The 18,023-nt window shown below is 41.6% G+C and overlaps 2 protein-coding genes across 2 annotated transcripts in view; both read right to left on the minus strand.

The window, feature by feature from the left end:
- Nucleotides 1-3,477, minus strand: part of LOC127581486 (nuclear pore membrane glycoprotein 210-like) — a 94,466-nt gene extending 90,989 nt beyond the window's left edge. Inside the window, 1 exon segment of the mRNA XM_052035945.1 lies at nucleotides 3,160-3,477. Within this exon segment, the coding sequence (XP_051891905.1) occupies nucleotides 3,160-3,431 (272 nt within the window). The 5' untranslated portion in view covers nucleotides 3,432-3,477.
- Nucleotides 3,478-6,859: 3,382 nt separating this feature from the next.
- Nucleotides 6,860-18,023, minus strand: part of tlcd1 (TLC domain containing 1) — a 37,411-nt gene continuing 26,247 nt past the window's right edge. The window contains exon 4 of the mRNA XM_052035881.1: nucleotides 6,860-10,621. Within this exon, the coding sequence (XP_051891841.1) occupies nucleotides 10,229-10,621 (393 nt within the window). The 3' untranslated portion in view covers nucleotides 6,860-10,228. The remainder of the gene's footprint in view (nucleotides 10,622-18,023) is intronic.

Raw genomic sequence — 18,023 nt, forward strand, 5'->3', positions numbered from 1 at the left:
CACCTCTGAAAATAAATAAATTTTATTTGTCCAAGCTATTCAGAAAAGTACATAAAACTCAAGCATGCTTTTTAAGAAGGTGGCTTAGAAGATATGTATTTCCCCAAGTCAGAGAGGTGAACACATTTCCTGTTCACTCTCAATAATCACTGTATTTTAAGCTAGTGTACAAGACTCTCCCAAACAAGAGTGAAATGCAAGATGGAGACTGTGGCAGGGATAGTAACTGGACGAATCCTATAACTCATTATGCCTGTATCAACTCTTCAAAAGAGCTCTTTGAAATTCCAGTTAGTCCCAGTGAGAAACCTATGCCAACCCAGTAAAGTATCATTATATGAAGACAGATCTGTACCCGCCAGTGTAGTACCCCAGAGCTATAGTGACACAGACTTCTGCCCACCAGCACTGTATCCTATTTTTATAAAATGACCTAGTTATGCTTTCTAGTGCTGTATTCCAATGTCACATAGTGACAGACCATGGGGTGCTACAGTGGTACAACTTGTAGAGCTGCTGCCTTGCAGCCAGATTCCATTCTGACCTCCAGTGCTGTATGTGTGGAGTTTGGATTTTCTCCTTGTGACTGTGTGGGATTCTCCTGGTGTGCTGGTTTCCTCCCACATACCAAAGATATGTGGGTCGATTGGTTAAACAGTCATTGTAAATTTCCCCTAATGTATAAGTGACTAGTAGAATCTGGAGAGAGTTGATGGGAATGTGGGAAGAATAAAATGAGATTAGTGTAGTATTAGTGTAAGTGGGTGCTTGTTAGTCAGCACAGAATCAGTAGGCTGAAGGGCCTGTTTCAGTGCAGCATGACTCTGTGACCGACTATTGCAGTATACGTACATTTAGAAGTGGATCTGGACTTGAACCCCAGAAGAATGGACTGGCCCAACATGGTCCCCGGTGCCTCAGTACCTCATCTGTGGATCCCTCATACCTAGGCCCATCACTGGGTGAGTTGAATCCTACCACTGGCCTTCATATACACCCTCCAGTGCTGTGACTTGTCCCTACGCACTTCTGCTGGATAACCACAGGCTATATGTATCTTTTAAGGAGTTGGGGCTGAATTGGATATTCCTTTGAACTGTTAGCAAGCTGGCATATGGCGAGGTAGGACATAAGTGGACCTTGTGGGGCTCAGGGGGGAGAAACTGTTTGCAGGTCTGGCAGATCAGATCGATCTTGTAAGGTGTACATGGCCCTGAGACTCTTTGTTGAGCATCACGGCTGTAACAGCAGATCAGGAAGTTGGAAAGCCATCCACAAGGTTGAAATTTAGTTACTGGAAAGTTGGAATTCTGAGAAGGTCAGAAATTTCTCATCCCTGCACCTGAATAATCTAAACCAAACTCCCTGTCTCAAGGGAAAATACTGAACCCATGGCACAGTGATGTTAAACATCACAGAACTCAAGCAGCAATCCAAAGAAAATAACCTCGCATTTTTCTATATTTTACTCCATTTGACAGCTTCTTGCTCCACCCATTTAACCTATCTTTGATGAGCCTTTGTGTTCTGCTCATAACTTTCCACACATCTCAGCAAATTTGGCAACAGCACTCGGCCCTTTAATTCAAGTCATCAATATATATTACAAAATAGTTAAATCACTAACATTGATCCCTGTACACACACTAAGGGAGACACTAGACACTGCAGATGCTAGAATCTGGAACAACAAGCAATGTGCTGGAGGAACTCAGAGGGTCAGGCAGCATCTGTAGAATGAAATGGACACTCAATGTTTCTGATCAAGACCTCTCATATGAACAGATGAAGGGTCTTGACCTGAAATGGTGTATGTCCATTTCCTTCCACAGATGCTGCCTGACCTAATGAGTTCCTCCAGCACATTGCTTGTCCCCACCCCACTAATTCCCTATCGCCAATGTGAAAATGACTCATTTACCCCTACTCACCATTTTCTGTTCGATAACCACTCTGCTATCGAGGCCAATACATTACCCCAACCGTGTCCCCTTATCTTGTGTAGTCATCATTTATGTGGCACCTTATTGAATGTCTTCTGGAAATCAAAACACACTACATCTACTCTTTACCCACACTACTTATTACTTTCTTAAAGAACTCTAGCGAATTTGTCAAACATAATTGCCATTTCATGACACCATGTTGATTGTCTTATGATGTTTTGGCCTTCTTTGCCCTGCGGTTATATCCTAAAAAGTGGAATCAGCATTTTCCCAATGTCACATGTTAGGGGAACTGGCCTATTGTTTACTACTTTTTGTCTCCCTCCTTCTTAAAATAGAAGCTTAGCATTCATAGTTTTCCAATCCTTTGGGATGGCTCCAGAGTCAGAATGACAGTAAATAGTGCAGTTGTCAGGGAGTGATCCCATTTATCTCAGGTAGTTGTGCACCTGAACTCATGACATGGTGTCATAGTCATACAGCACGGAAACAGGCTCTTCGGCCCAGCTAGTCCATGCCAGCCGAGATACCCATCTAAGCTCATCCCATTTGCCTGCATTTGGCCCATATTCCTCTAAACCTTTCCTATCCACGCACCTGTCCAAGTGCCATCTAAATGTTAATGTACCTGCCTCAGCCACTTTCTCTGGCAGCTCATTCCATACACGGTCCACCCTCTAGGTGAAAAAATTGCCCCTTAGGTTCCTATTAAATCTCTCCCCTTAAACCTATACCCTCTAGTTCTTGATTCCCCAACCCTGGGAAAAAGACAGTGTGTATTCACCCAATCTATGCCCCCTCATGATTTTATACACCTCTACAAGATCATCTCTCGGTCTCCTTTGCTCCATTGAATAAAATCCTTGTTATGCTTGTTCTTCATCAAGAGACAAACTTTGCATGGGTTTAACATCTGTACATTTTTATTACCCAACACCAGACTGCTTGCTTTCCCTCTCTTTTTACAGCCACTTCCTGTTCCCCCATGTAACCCCTTGCATTGCCTACCGGGAACTGTAGTTCTTTATCATAACTACTTAATAACACAGTCCTAGCCCAACCTCTCCCTGTGACTCAGTCCCTGCAGTCCTGGCAACATCCCTGTGAGCCTTCTCTGCACGCATTGCAATGATGTGAAATACCAGAGCACTGGGGCAATTAAGCCCAGGCTCTCACCCAGCGGCCGGTGTGGGTGGGGAGAAGCACAGCTCACCATCCATAGCAGCCTTCGTCGGCCTCCAGGGTGAAGTTGACCCTCACGGTGGCAGAGTAAGGCAGCAGGACCTTGGGGACGTTCAGCTTGGCTCCGGCCGAGGAACCGAGCAGCAGAGCCAGGAGCAGGAGCCGGTCCCAGGCCGCCGTCACCATGGCAACCCCGCCAGAAAGCCTCGAATCAAGCTGCCTGCACCGTGCGGCCCTTCCCACCACACGAGGGAGGACACTGTTCAGAGCAGAGCGGGGCTTCCCCTGGGGGTCATGGCGCATGTTTTCATGCGGTTTGCCGCGTCAACTCCGCCATTTCAGGCCTCGACGCCGACAACGTGATCCCTCGAGGCCACGCCGCGCCCCCCCAACCCCGAGGGTCACGTGCTCGCTCCGTGGCGCACCCTGGCGGCCGGCTGGAAAGTGCAGCCTCGCCCTGCGCTGACGGACTTGCTGTCGGCTGCCAGAGCCGAGGCGCGGGAGGATGCCTCCACCCCCACGTCAGGTTTTGTGATTTCCTTATCTAGATTGGGTCTCTGCTGCATGTTCCACGGAGGAACATCTGACATTGCAATAGTTTTGTAAAGATTGAGATCCCCCTGCTTAGCTTGTAACCGTAGGCAAATGTTCACTTAAAATAAAAATATCATTTCTTTTTATAAATATGAGCAAACAATTGAGAGAGCCAAGGATTGATTTCACTATAAACTTGCAATGGGAAATCACTGATATGTGCTTTTTATGACCAGCTGCAACCTATTATGTGAACTGAGAAATCACAAGACGATTAAATAACTAACATTATAAAGTCACCAGGAATCATTGCTACCAATATCCAGAAAAAAGTTTTTTAACGTTCACAATTTTCTATTAATGCAAATGTAGTAAATCGATTTATTTCACTTTGGAAAATACAGAACACGGACTTTACATCAAAGCTTGATGTGGAAATCAGAGCATCATAAAATGTTTCTATCCAGTTCTTTTCTCAGAGCACTTTGCATTTTTGACGTGATTATTAAAAAAAAGCTTACAGGCTGTGCTGTACTGAATCATTTCACTAGGTGGTGCATAAGTAATAGGTTTAGGTCTTAAAGGAAATATGTGGTTCTTAATTGCGTTAAATTCAGATTTTACATCCACTTTATTCAAATAGCTTGAAAAAAGACTAATCCAGAGCAGTGATATTTTATTTGCAGCTCTGGAGTTTGTGGTTTTTTTTACACATTATTGGGGGAAGGAAGATGATAGAAATATTGTGAGCAAGGAAACAATGCCCTTTCAAACTTTTTTTTACTCTTCCAGTGTTCCCACTTTGCTGTATTTCCCAGTCTAGAGTTCTTGCAACCTAGGAATTCATCCAATCTCTTTTTAAAACCTGCCAATATATTATTCCACTCATTATCTTTACATTTCTATCAACCTCATCCAAATAAAAATCAAGATTTTAAATCTTTTTTTTTGACTTCTTAACCTTTAATTTGTCGTCCCAGGTCAAGTGTTCTGTATTTAACAGGTGAACTTTCTGAATCTAATTTCTTCACAGTCCATTGTTAACACACTTCACGAGTGCACTAAATACACAAGTACACACAAAGCATAGAAATGAACAAGGAATGTTAAGGTGCCAGCTTCCATCCCAGGTCTATGCTTGGTTAGCTGATCTCTAACAAGATAGAGGTTGGGTCACTGCAAGTGACTTTGGTACATCTGACCCAGAGAAGACAAGAGTCAAGGCTGCTTCTTGCTGGGCTCATGTGCAAACCATATTCCAAAGGGCATATGATCTTACAGCTGCTTAGTTCAGAAATTTCACTGGCATCAACGTTGGTTATGGGATATTTTGCACTTATTGCATTAATACTGATCAAAAATTTTGGCTTCAGTTTCTACACTGACTGACTGAGCAAGATACCCCAGTTTGATTCGAGATAAAAGTGGTGTACTAGGCAAATACAGTTTTCCTCAGGTGTGCTACCATCACCAGCTGTACCACCTTCAACTTCCTGGGGGTGCCCATTGATCAGAGGTCCATCGGATCAGCCGAATAATTACCATGGCTACAAGCACAAGTCAGGGCCAGGTATCCTGCCCCAAGTTGACTCAGTTCCTGACACCATTAAGACTTCCTACCATTTACAAGTCACAAGTCAGGAGTATGATGAAATACTCTCCACTTGCTTAGATGAGTGTAGCTCCAGCAGGTCTCATGATGGTCGAAACCATCAAGGGCATGGCATTCACCAGTCTAAGCATTTATATCCTCCACCTATGGTGCCTGGAAGCCTCAAGCAATCTGCTGGAGGAACTCAGTGGGTCGAGCAGCATCATGGGAGGAAAGGAACTGGTATTGGTATTGGTTTATTATTGTCACTTGTACCGAGGTACAGTGAAAAACTTGTCTTGCATACCGATCATACAGATATTGATGTAGTACAGGTAAAAACAATAGCAGTACAGAGTAAAGTGTCACAGCTACAGAGAAAGTGCAGTGCAATAAGGTGCAAGGTCACGACAGGGTAGATTGTGAGGTCAAGAGTCCATCTCATTGTATAGGGAACCGTTCAATAGTCTTATCACAGTGGGGTAGAAGCTGTCCTTAAGTCTGGTGGTTCGGGCCCTCAGGCTCCTGTATCTTCTACCTGATGGAAGAGGAGAGAGGAGAGAATGACCCGAGTGGGTGGGGTCTTTGATTATGACGTTGATGTTTTTGTCAACGTTATTAAGTTTGAAACCCTGCATCAGGACTGAGGCTATGGAGGGGAGATCTCCTGATGTAATGAAGTCTGTGACAATGCGGAAGATGATGGCCTGGCGTTCGCTTGTGGGCTCATGGTCCGGGGTTGGCAAGAGGAGGTATCCGGGAACTGTCGTCTGGCCCCTGCAAGGTGGAAGCCAGTGTGCCAGATTACAACGGCACTGCCCTTATCTGTGGAAGCCACTGTGTATAACAAGTACAAGATACACTGCAGTTACTCATCCAGGCTACTCCAACAGGAAGAGCAGCAAGTGCATGGGAACATTACTATCTGCATGTTCCCCTACAGGTTGTACACCATTCTGATTTGGAAATGATACTTCACTGTTGCCAGTTCTAAATCCTGCAACCGCCTTGCCAACAGCACTGTGGGAATACCTTCACTAGAAGGACTGCTAAAGTCAGTGGCTCAGCACTTACACCTCGACAACAATTAGGAGAGAGCAATAAATGCTAGTCTTGCCAGTCATACTCACATCCTAATAAATATATAAAAAAACGGAAGATAGATAGTTCAACCTTTAGAAATTTCTATGGATAGTTTCTGCGATACACCTTGTCAGATGCACCAGATGGTATTTTTAACTGCAGTCAGAATCACCAAGCTGTGGTCTCTATAAATAAACTGAGACTGGAAAATTCCTCTTCCAGTCCTAAAATGCAATGGATCATTTTTGGACAGAGTTCCTTTGAGATTAATATAAAAGCCAGAGTGATATGAGGATACGGAAAGAAGGGGGTCTGGGGAATGAAATTTTTATATTCGTATTCCTGGTTAAATGCAAATTCTTCAATGGATTTAAAACATAACAAACTCAGAAGACATGAATTCTTATTACCTGTAACATTCATATGGAATGAATTATGCCAAGGTAATAAATACTTCAAATATTTAGAGTGCCTGTGAACAATGCTTCTTTTATAAAGGACATTTATGAAAATATAATGCATTGAAGTTTATAGAATGCAATTTTATTTGTCAAAGATTGTGAAAAAACATAGAAAATTTTACATTTTGTCTCTTTTTATACAAGGCAACAAATCCCATTAGTTGTACCAAAGAATTTAATGAAGACCTACATTCATTCAGTACAGTCATACCCTTAATATCTCAGCATCTGCACATCATCTAAATGGATTAAAATGGATAAAATTTACCCCTCACTTGCAAAGTAGATTGAACTGTTACACAGCAATTCTCACCAGATATACAATGTCCTGTTGAGGATGGGGTCATTCATTGACAATCTAATTTGATTGATAGTTTTAGTCTACTTAATCTTTTTTTGAATGTGTAGCTTAGTATAGTGAATGCAGTTTCATAAAACCGAGATTTTCCATGATTTACCATATAGTGAAGAAATCACAAGCAATTCAATACTATTATTAATGTCTAAGTTTTTTAATGTCATGAATATTGACCTCTAATCTTGTCAACCTAATGTGACATGTGCAATGATTTGCATCAGTCATTTAATATCAATCAGTGTTATATATCATTGAGAAAACAGAGTCTGTCCATTTATAACCATGGGATATCAATGTCTGTCAGCAAGACTACTGAAAACCATTAAATCTTGTTTTCAACCAAGAGGATTTGTTGGTGGGCAAAGAGTGAAGTAAAGTTTGGGATGTACACATACATAAAATTAAAGATGGAGGCTGAAACACAAGCTAAAAAACCTTTCTCTTTCAAAACCATTGAATTTATAAATAATTATGCTGAGGATTCAGACTCCACATATAAAATTAGATTTTCAGGGTTAGAAGGGAGCTCGTGGCTTGGTATGCCATTAAGAGTTTGGTTGTATTTCATTGAACACGGCTTGTTAATTTCACCCAAAAGTAATTCATAAAATTTTGAATTTCTTATTGCAAAGATTTCATCAGCAGACCCCATGAAGCATTAGTGACAGAGCCCATGGAGAAGCAGGGTATGACTCTCAGCAACTTCGATTACTGTGCTTTTATTACATGCGTTAAGTGAGAAAGTTAGTGTCAGTTTCATGGCGTAACAATGGCAAACTCTGACCACAGTATCATCCTTCCAACCACAAAATCTAGCAATATTTCATATGTATCCATATAAATAGAGAAGATATAACATATAAAAATTATGTTCCCCATTATTATTTAGAATTTTTCTTTGATATTTGGAGAGTGTGGTTTGGTAGCAGATGTTAGACTGCTTCCATTTAATATTACTAAAACGCAAGTGTGTGTAGAGCAATTCACAAGAGACCTGGAACACATTAAAAAAAACAGCCAGAGGCTACAGAGGCAGTAATAGAGTGACTGTTCACCCAAGACCAAGCTCCCAGGGTACCACCTCTGAGTTATTCCAAGAGTGGTACAAATCAAATAGCAAAGAGTTAATTCAGATTCCTCTCCTATTTATCTTTGTTTTAATCATCTGACTTTCATTGGCAGCCACAAGTCTTCAGGAATGTTTGGCTTGAAAGGCAGAATTTACCATTTAGCAACTTTTGGAACAGCAAGAGAATGCTGATGAAATCCAATCCTGCTGACACTTAGAACAGATATGTCTGCACAATTTGGAAACTGCAAAATATAAAATCTGTCCATATGTTTTACTTCTCCCAAAATGTAGTAACTTTGAAACAGTGGAATAGTATTTCTGTTATGATATTGCACCTTATTGCATCAGTGGGGCTGCCTCAGTAACAAGAAAGAAATTACAAATTATGCACTACCTCCTCAATCCACTTGCAACATACCAGAAAGTGGCTTTAAAAACCATGGGGTGGAGAATTACATATCACATGCTTTCATTTTGAATAGACATTGGACTGTAACCTTTTGTTAAATTAATACACAAACTGATTAAATATTCTGGCGCTCTCCATGATAATTTCCCCTTATTATGCAAGTAAAAAATACATCTATAAATTAGTTGTTTTATCAATTGTAAATTGTAATTATACTAAGTGCCATTGACACCAAAAGCACTTAATACAAATAAGATGTTATGAAGTCCTCTGAACAAGGACAGCAACCACTGGAATATAATTAAAGGCATTACATTAATGAACATGCCAGAAGTCTATAGTACCTCACCCAAGTCAAAATTTAAGCGTGAAAGTGGATTAGAAGATGATTCTTTTGCTGAAGTTACATTGGGGATTTTGTCTAACTCCAGAAAAATGAGTTGGAAACCTCTGTTAATTTATGACGGTCACTCCTAACCATTTCCTGCTGGAAGACTCATTTAAGCTTTGAATGCAAGCAAGTTTATTATTATTACTACCGTAAATAAGTATGAATAAATCGTTCAATGGATTTCCCACTCACAGCCCTGGGATGGAAGGACGCTTTTTTGTTATTCCAGCCAGTGTTACAATAGGTGGCACAGGGGTTATTTTAATGCTTAATAAGAACTGTGCAGCCAATGGCAATTCAGTTATTTGCACAAAGATGCTCCTCGAAGTCAAATTTTAAAATTAACTTTTCACTTAAAGTCAGCATAAAGGTTGCTGACAGCAGTACAACAATCTTCCATGATCTGCCATTTCCACTCTCAACATCTGTTCCAGGCAGAGTCCCTGTAGAGTCCTACCAAAGTTCTACTGAATACCCCATCTCTGAAAATTGACAAGCATCATTGGAGCTGTGATAAGCTCCTCCCTTGTCAAAGGCATGCTAGCCAGGATCCACAACTGCAATAATACAGGTTACAGTGTTGGCATATTATTCGTTGCAAAGTATACCACAATCAGACCAAATCTACCGTACACCTGACACAAACAATACAACACTTTTGTATAGTAACCATTATTATTTCTTTGCTGCCTTAAAGCAGGAATGCAACAATGAGTCCCCCACATCACAGCAGAGATTGGTTAGTAAACCCGGTACCAGATGTGAACCTTTCTCACTTAGATTGGTCATCGACTTACCAGATAAAGTTGTTTAATTTTCAGGGGAACTCCTTGAGATCTCCTTAATTGTATTATTGCACTCTTATCTTTTCCTGTGAAGTATAAGAAAACATTCACACAACCTTTAGCCTAACAACTAAAGCACAAAGTTATTGTTTTTTGTTTACATTTCCTACCCAATCTAGCCATGTTGGCTAATGAAGAATAATACATACGCATCAGTAGTCACACTGGCTGTGTTACCTTTTCCTTTTCTGCAGCAGCCATAAGAGTCATTCCCTTTACATACATTAAAAATGCAATCTTGAACAAACACCAATGTTAAAATGTAAGTTATTCTGCTCCAGTACTTAGTTCAGCCTTAAATTAATTCAATGATTCTGTTTTTGTTGCAAACCATTGAGTTTAAATGCTTGAGTCTTTTAATCATCCAAAAACTTTGTGTTATTGTTTCCATTGTGTAAGCAGTGTTTCGGCTTATGAAAGAAATCTGCACGGATCAGACGATAGAAGTAAATCAAGATCATGATGTTCATCGTATTCAAGGACAGACTGATGTAGCTTGCGTGTGGGAGGACACCTAGATTCTTCATCATAAACCAAGTGAGGTAAAACTGGGTAGATAGTCGAAAGACAATGTAGGTGAAAACGTTGATGTACTTGTTGTAGTAGTACAGCAGAGAGCTCTGTGCATTCGCCAGCTTTAGGAGCAGTCGGGCATGGAGGAAGATACTGTTTACCTCAACGAACAATGCAATAACAGCTCCAGCGACATAGCGTTGGGTCAGCAGTATATACAGGAAAGTGGAAATCACCTGGGGAGAAAAAAGCCATCTTGTTAGACAGCAGCTGTTGTATTTTTATAATTCATATTTCAGGTCATCAGGTTCAACAGAACTTCCATCAAAAGTTCATCAACTTGAAACATTAACTGCTTCCCTCTGCACAGATACTGCTCAGCTTCTCGAGACAGTATTTTGCTTTTGTACTTAGGATCTACATTCCCATACACCTGCACCAATCCTGGCTATTTTAACTACATTTCTTGAGTAGAGGTAAAATAAATGGCTACATCTTCACAATTCTAAATTGTATAACATTATGGATTATAATTTACATATCATGTATAGGAACATCTTTTTGCATTGAAGGAAGGGCTTGAAATCCAGGTGTATGCAAGAAGAAAAATGCACCCAAGTTTTGTTTATATTATTTATGCTTATATGGTATATTGTCATTAATAGGCTTTAGGACAACTGGATTTAATAAACAATGGTTTTGATATGCTTCTCCAACACCTCAGAATTGCCCCATCAGTAACAAATATTCTAGTATTGTTCAACTCTCTTGAAATCAAAATTACTTAATTGTAATTATCCAACTAATCATTACTCACTCAAGTTGCAACTCTGTTGTACTATTTGCATTTTTTAAAAATTCAAATGAAGCAATTATTTAATTTTTTTAACCAGAAAATACAAACCATCAGGTTTTGATGGTCTTAGGGCACAACACAAATTTGAAAAATCATTCAAGTGTAAAAATTTTAATTACGCTGCTGGCTGCTTTCACAGTTCAAGTGGATACACATGAAAATTTCACATACCCACTGTAATGTTTCACTGACGTGTAATTTACAACAATTAATTTATGCAAAATCTTTCACTGAGCTAGAAGTCAGTTATTTTTCTAGACAGGAATAAACATCACAATTGTGCAGTCCTTTGAACTGAATGGTCATAAAAATCTTTAGGGACATGCACTATATCCCAGTAAGTCTTTCTAGTAGGTGAACCCCCATATTGAGAGCACACTCTCCATTATTTCAGATACATATGACATAGATAGAGCCCATTTGCCCTATTGAGTGTATATAAGCTCTTGGAGCAATCCCATCAATCTCATTCCCCAACTTATTTCTCCGTAACTATTCTCTCACACATGTGCATCAATTACACCCACCTACACTAGAAGCAATTTACAGTGGCCAATTAACCCAGGTGCTCTTTAGGATGTAGCTGGAAACTGGAGCACCCGGGGGGGGGGGGAAGGGGGGGGGGTGGTGGTAGCCAAATAGTCAGGGGAAGAATGTTCAAACACCCAGCACCCGAGGTCAGGACTGAACCCAGCTTGCTGGAGTTGTGAGGCAACAGTACTAACTGCTGTGCCACCATGCTGCCTATATATTTATAATTATGCTGATAGTTCTGCATAACTCTGCCTATAATTGTGTTGGAAGTACTCTTGAAACATTAGACGTGTCTTGTACATAATAAAATAAAAAATTCAAGTGCTTCCAATTTTGCTGCCTTCAAAGATTGTTGGAGGATATTTTACTTGGGTTGTTTACATAGAAGGATTCAACAGCACAGTGCTGTTCTGCAACCACATTGTGATTACTTATGTTTTTACATTTATCACCGTTTGAATAAAGCCTGCAAGAGCTGAGGACACGTGTTGAATTTCCTGATCTACTTGGAATGGCTGGAGATGTGCAACAACTGGCCTCTCAGTTAGGAAGGCAATAAGCATTTATTGTTCCTGCCTCTGATCACTAACCAGTGGTCTCTGCTGATCGTGGTTATGTGCATACAGTACATGGAATCAGGACTAGGGCCTGCCCAAATTGCAAAGTGAACTTCAAAAATGTGTGGCAGAGTTGTGGACAAGAAAGAAAAAAAATTGCAGAAAGCAATAATGAATTTCTATTAAGTGCCTAATTTGCAAAGGTTACTGGGCATAGGCGTCTCTTGGGGCAAGGGGTAACTGTTTAAATTACATGAACACTTTCAATACATTTTGAAAACATCTGTTGATATTTTTGACAACTAAACATTTTTCCTGAAGCAGCAGTAACAAAAGGTTTTAGCCAATTGATACGGTAATTTACAAAATGTTACACTTGCTCCTGGGGGAAAAAATGTTTGAATATCCAAACACTCTGCATTTTGAAAGGCAGCAACTGGTGCATTTCCCTCCCACTGTCTCTTCTGGTGCACCATCGTTCATTGTTCAGATTTCTAGGATGTGATTGCTTTGGTTGGCAGTGTCTGTGCTCGGATAGGTGGGTTTGGGGTCTGGAATTGGATAGACAAGCTGCAAACCCCGGACATGGGCAAGAGGAAGGCCATAGACTGTGGTGGTGTACGACAGGGTGGCCAAAGACCTCAACAGGGAGGCTAGAGACCCTGCAAGCAGCTGAGAAGGAGGTGAGAGACTCTGGGAATGCCCAAGAAGGAGACCAGAGATCCCATGGGCTGCTACATGGGAGATCAAAAGCCCTGGGAACAGCAGTGCACAGACCTTCCAAAATTGGTAAATTAGTTTATTATTGTCACATGTACAGTGAAAAACTTACTTTGCATGTCGTCCACACAGATCATTACAACAGTGCATTGAGGTAGTACAGGAGAAAACAATAACAGAATGCAGAATAAAGTGTTACAGTTACAGAGAAAGTGCAGTGCAGGTAGACAATAAGGTGCAAGGGCATAATGAGGTATATTGTGAAGACAAGAGTCCATCTCATCATACCAGAGGACTGTTCAATAGTCTTATAACAGCAGGATAGAAGCTGTCCTTGAGCCTGGTGGTAAGTGCTTTCAGGCTTTTGTATCTCCTGCCTGATGGGAGAAGGGAGAAGACAGAATGTCTGGGGTGGTTGGGGTCTTTGATTATGTTGGTTGCTTTACCGAGACAGCGAGAAGTGTAGACAGAGTCCACGGAGGGGAGGCTGGTCTCTGTGATGTGCTGAGCTGTGTCCACAACTCTCTGCAGTTTCTTGCAGTCACGGGCAGAGCAGTCACCATACCAAACAGTGCAAGATCAATGGGTTGAACAATCCAGGCTATCACTGCACAGGCCACATTTTACAAGATTCATGACTTTTGCAATATTTCAAGTTACGTTAGACGCTAAGTGAGGATCCTTTGGGTTTGGCCATGACATATGGCACAACCAACTATACTGCATATGTTTCTGGTTTAGATTTGTGCATAAGTATTGACTGGTTGGGTAATACATTAGGAGGCCTCTGGCTGTAGTTTTTGAAAGGTTTTGAATGCTGGAAAGGGAAGTTGAGGGTCAAAAAATCAGACAATGAAACATTAGCAACACAGTTGGGCAGCTAGTAGAGATGCTGCCTCACAGCTCCAGAGACCTGGGTTATTTTTGACCTCCAGTACTGTCTATGTGGAGTTTGCACATTCTCCCTAGTGACTGTGTGGGTTCCTCCGGATTCCTCCTACATCGCAGCGTTGTGCAGGTTGGTAGGTTAACTGGCCACTGTAAATTGTACCTGGTGTGTAGGTAAATGGTAGAATCTGGGGGAGGCTGAGGGGAATGGGAAGAAAATAAAATAAAATTTGTGTAGGATTAGCGCAAATGGGTGCGTGATTGGCGGCATGGACTCAGTGTGGCAAAGGGCATATTTCTGTGCTGTGTGATGACCTGACTCCATGAGTAGAGATGCACAAAAATGCTACAGTGGAGGGTACAGGAGGACACATAATGTTGAAAATACAATGGCTAAGGTGCAAGGCAAGTCTGCAAATGGTTTGCAAATGGAAAAAGAGGTCTTCACTGGAGTAAAAAAGAAGGGCCTGCAGGTAGAGCAGTATATGGTAACAGCCTAGAACAAGTTTGTGGATTGTTGATGAAGAAAGGAAGGCACTGCAGAAATTTGGTAGGTGTTTCAACAGTGACAGGCATGAGGTGGGATGGTAATGTCATATTTTGGAAGAGGTGGAGTGCAGTCATGGTGATGAATATGTGCTGAATTTGATAATAGGATCAAATAGAACAGAAAGTTCAGCCTGAGCAGATGGGCAAAGAGAGAGGCAGTGTTAATGGCAATGAAATGGAGTTCATAGAAGAATTCAAAAAAGTTGGCTTCTGTTTGCTTCAAGTCACAGGAAACAGTGACTCTTTCACAATGATCCCAATGGAAAAGTCAGCTGGGAATAAGACTCGCCTTGTCTGTGGTGAACCCTACAAATGAACAGCCTAACAATCAGACTCACGATGAAATTGTCAAGGCCGCTGGTCTAGAACATTGTCTCCGCAGAAGCAGAAGAAAATGTGGAGAGCCCTGACTTTAAAAAGAATCTGAAAACAGCACAGGTGTAGGTGCACCGTACACAAATATATCTTGTTTGTTTTCCTGCTGGAATGAACTGTCAGTTTCTGCTCTAAGAACTGTTTTGCTTCCTCTGGGGAAATCTTGCCATCAGCAGAAGGGGAGAGGAAAGACACTAACTTCTCATTTGATCTTGCAGAACCAGCAGTGCTGCAGGATGGCACAGATCACCAATTCTAGTTGTCCATCAGATGACTGAGGCTTTCCCCTGGCTAATTACTGCTTGAGAAGTAATGCACCCAAAAAGTCTGGCTGTCCACCTGTTCCCCTGTGGAATTTTACAAGCTCATTGAATTCCTGACCATTCAGCTTAAATTTGCAGGGGTCCATTTCCTCTACCTATCACCTTTCGTCTCATCGTTCTTCTTGCACCTCTTTTATATCCAAAGTGGAGAATATCTGAAACAAATTAGTCTGGCTCCAAAGGTCTGGGTATAGTCCCACTTTAGAAAAATGAAGTCTAACATAAGGCTCATCTGAAGACCAAATTATCTTTCTCTTTTAGATGCTGAGCTACAGTGAATTCTCAGTTTTGACTGACTGGCATCCTTCAAATACACCAAAAGCAGAATATTGTTATTGCTGGAAATCTGAAATAAAAACCGGAAGTGCAGGAAATACTCAGCAGGTCAGGCAGCGTCTGTGGAGAGAGAATTAGATTTAACATTTTACGTTGGTAATCTTTCATCAAACATCTTCTATAAACCCACCGATTCCCACAGCTACCTCAAGTATATCTCCTCTCACCCTGCCTTTGGTAAGGACACCATCACTTTTTCCCAATTTCTCTGTTTCCACTGCATCACTTTTCAACATGAGGCCTTCTGCTTGAGGGCTTCTGAAATGACCTTCTCCTTCCTGAAATGTGGCTTCCCCTTTGCCATAGTTGATTGGTTGATGGAGCATCCACATGCATTTTCTCCATTACTGCACATCTACTCTCACTCCTCCCCCACCCCAGATAGAACAGCCCTTGGTCTTCACCTTTTGTCCCCCTCCCCACCCCCACCGCCTCTGCATCCAACATATCCTTCAGCTCCAAAGCAATCCCACCACCAGTTACATCTTCCCCTCTCCCCAGCCCTTTTCTGCTTTACGCAGTGACCGCTCTCTTCATGACTCCCTGGTCCACTCATCCTCTCCCATGCACCCCTCCTGATCACCTGTCACTTTCACCTGCAACTGTAACAGGTGCAACATCTGTCCCTTCGCCACCTCCCTGACCACCATCCAGAGACCTAAACAGGCCTTCCGAATGAGGCAGAGATTTGCCTGCACCTCTTCTAACCTGGCCTACCGCACCCAGCGCTCATCATATGGCCTCCTCTACAATGGAGAAACCAGGCATAGATGAGACAACCATTTTAGAGCATCTGCGCTCTTTCCATAATGGCCATCTCGAGCTTCCGGTTGCATTTCATTTCGGCTCTCCTTCTAACTCCCACATCTATCCGTCTGTCCTCGGCTTTCGCCATCGCTGTGGGGAGACCAAACGCAAATTGGAAGAACAACATCTTATATTCCACTTCAGTAGCTTTCAACCCAATGATGTGAACATTGAATTTTCCAATGTCAAGTAATCCATACCTCTGGTATTCTCCACATGCATACACTCATCTGTCCAGCTAAGTTTCTTCCCCATTTTTTCAACTTTCCCATCTCCCCCTCCCCCCCCACCGCATGTTTTTCTCTGCCACCATCCTCCCAACTCACCTGGTTCCACCTATCACCCACCATCCTCCGTCCCACCCCCTCCTTTGTATTCTATATACTGGCAATCTTTCCTCTTCCCTCAGTCCGGATGTAGAGTCTCAACCCAAAATGTTGACTTGCACCTTTTGCCTCCACAGATGCTGCTTGACCCACTGAGTTCTTCCAGTGTTCTGTTTTTTTATTTCCATTCCCCCACTTAGTGCACATTCCTATTAACACCCCAGCATTGTCCACATCCCCCACCCCTCATTCTCCTGTCTCCCACTTACACTATGTGTGATTTATAGTAGCAAATTCACCTATCAACTAGGACATCTCTGGGATGTGGGAAGAAACCAGAGCACTCAGGGAAACCCACACGTGCACAAGGAGAATCTGAAAACTCCACACAGACAGCACCAGAGGTCAGGATCAAACTTGGCTCACTGGAGCTGGGAGAGGGTAGCACTAACCTGCAGCAGTAAGACATTCACTTCCCAATCCCCTGAACTATACTAACTAGAGGATCATTGGCTGCAGACACTCAGGTATGCCATCACTTGCAAGTTCTACTACAAGTAGAAATGTACAATAAAATATTATATTGTATTATACAAAATATATAATACATTAAAATTATACAATACAAATAAATTACATTATTAAAATTATACAATACAAAGTTTTTTATCATCAATGTCTAAATGCTAGAACTTCCAGTCCAAAAGCACATACACTGCCTTTGAGAAAGCTGAGCTGCCTTATTGAATCAGTGGCTTCAATAAGACAGCTCAGCACCACATTCTCAAAGGCAGTTGGGGATGGGCAATAAATGTTGTCCTTGCCAGCAACACCCACATCCAATAAATGCATAAAGAAAAGTCTCATTGCAGACTTTTGCCATTTTAATTTGTCATTTTTTTTAAGTTAACATCCAGTTCTTTCTTTCATTGTCAAGATGTCATCAATCAAATGGTTGCACCGCAGAAAATGGTACGATTCAGATTAACAGATTACATTTGCACAGTACTTTGGAAGGATCTGAACCTAAAAGTCATCTTTTAAGCACATTTACCAATTTAAACACTGTTGAACAGAAAGAGATTGCTGCGGTGAGGTGGCCTGACAATGGTGTAACTTGGGTTCACTGGAGGCTGAACAATGGAGACTGTGTGAAAGTATCGTCAACAATTTAAAGATATAGTACCAAAGACGGTGCAGTTCTGTACCAATTGCCTATTCATTTGTGCAGCCTTGGCTAAGACACGCAGCTGGGTCTACAGGAACACAATTCACATTAGTTAAATGCTGTGGGCTGTGTGACATTTGAAGTACCCTGGTGTTTAATTTCTCCATTTTTACTCTGCCTCCTTCAGTACGCTCTCATT

This window comes from Pristis pectinata, chromosome 21 (genome assembly GCF_009764475.1).
Source record: "Pristis pectinata isolate sPriPec2 chromosome 21, sPriPec2.1.pri, whole genome shotgun sequence".
NCBI classification, from domain to species: domain Eukaryota; kingdom Metazoa; phylum Chordata; class Chondrichthyes; order Rhinopristiformes; family Pristidae; genus Pristis; species Pristis pectinata.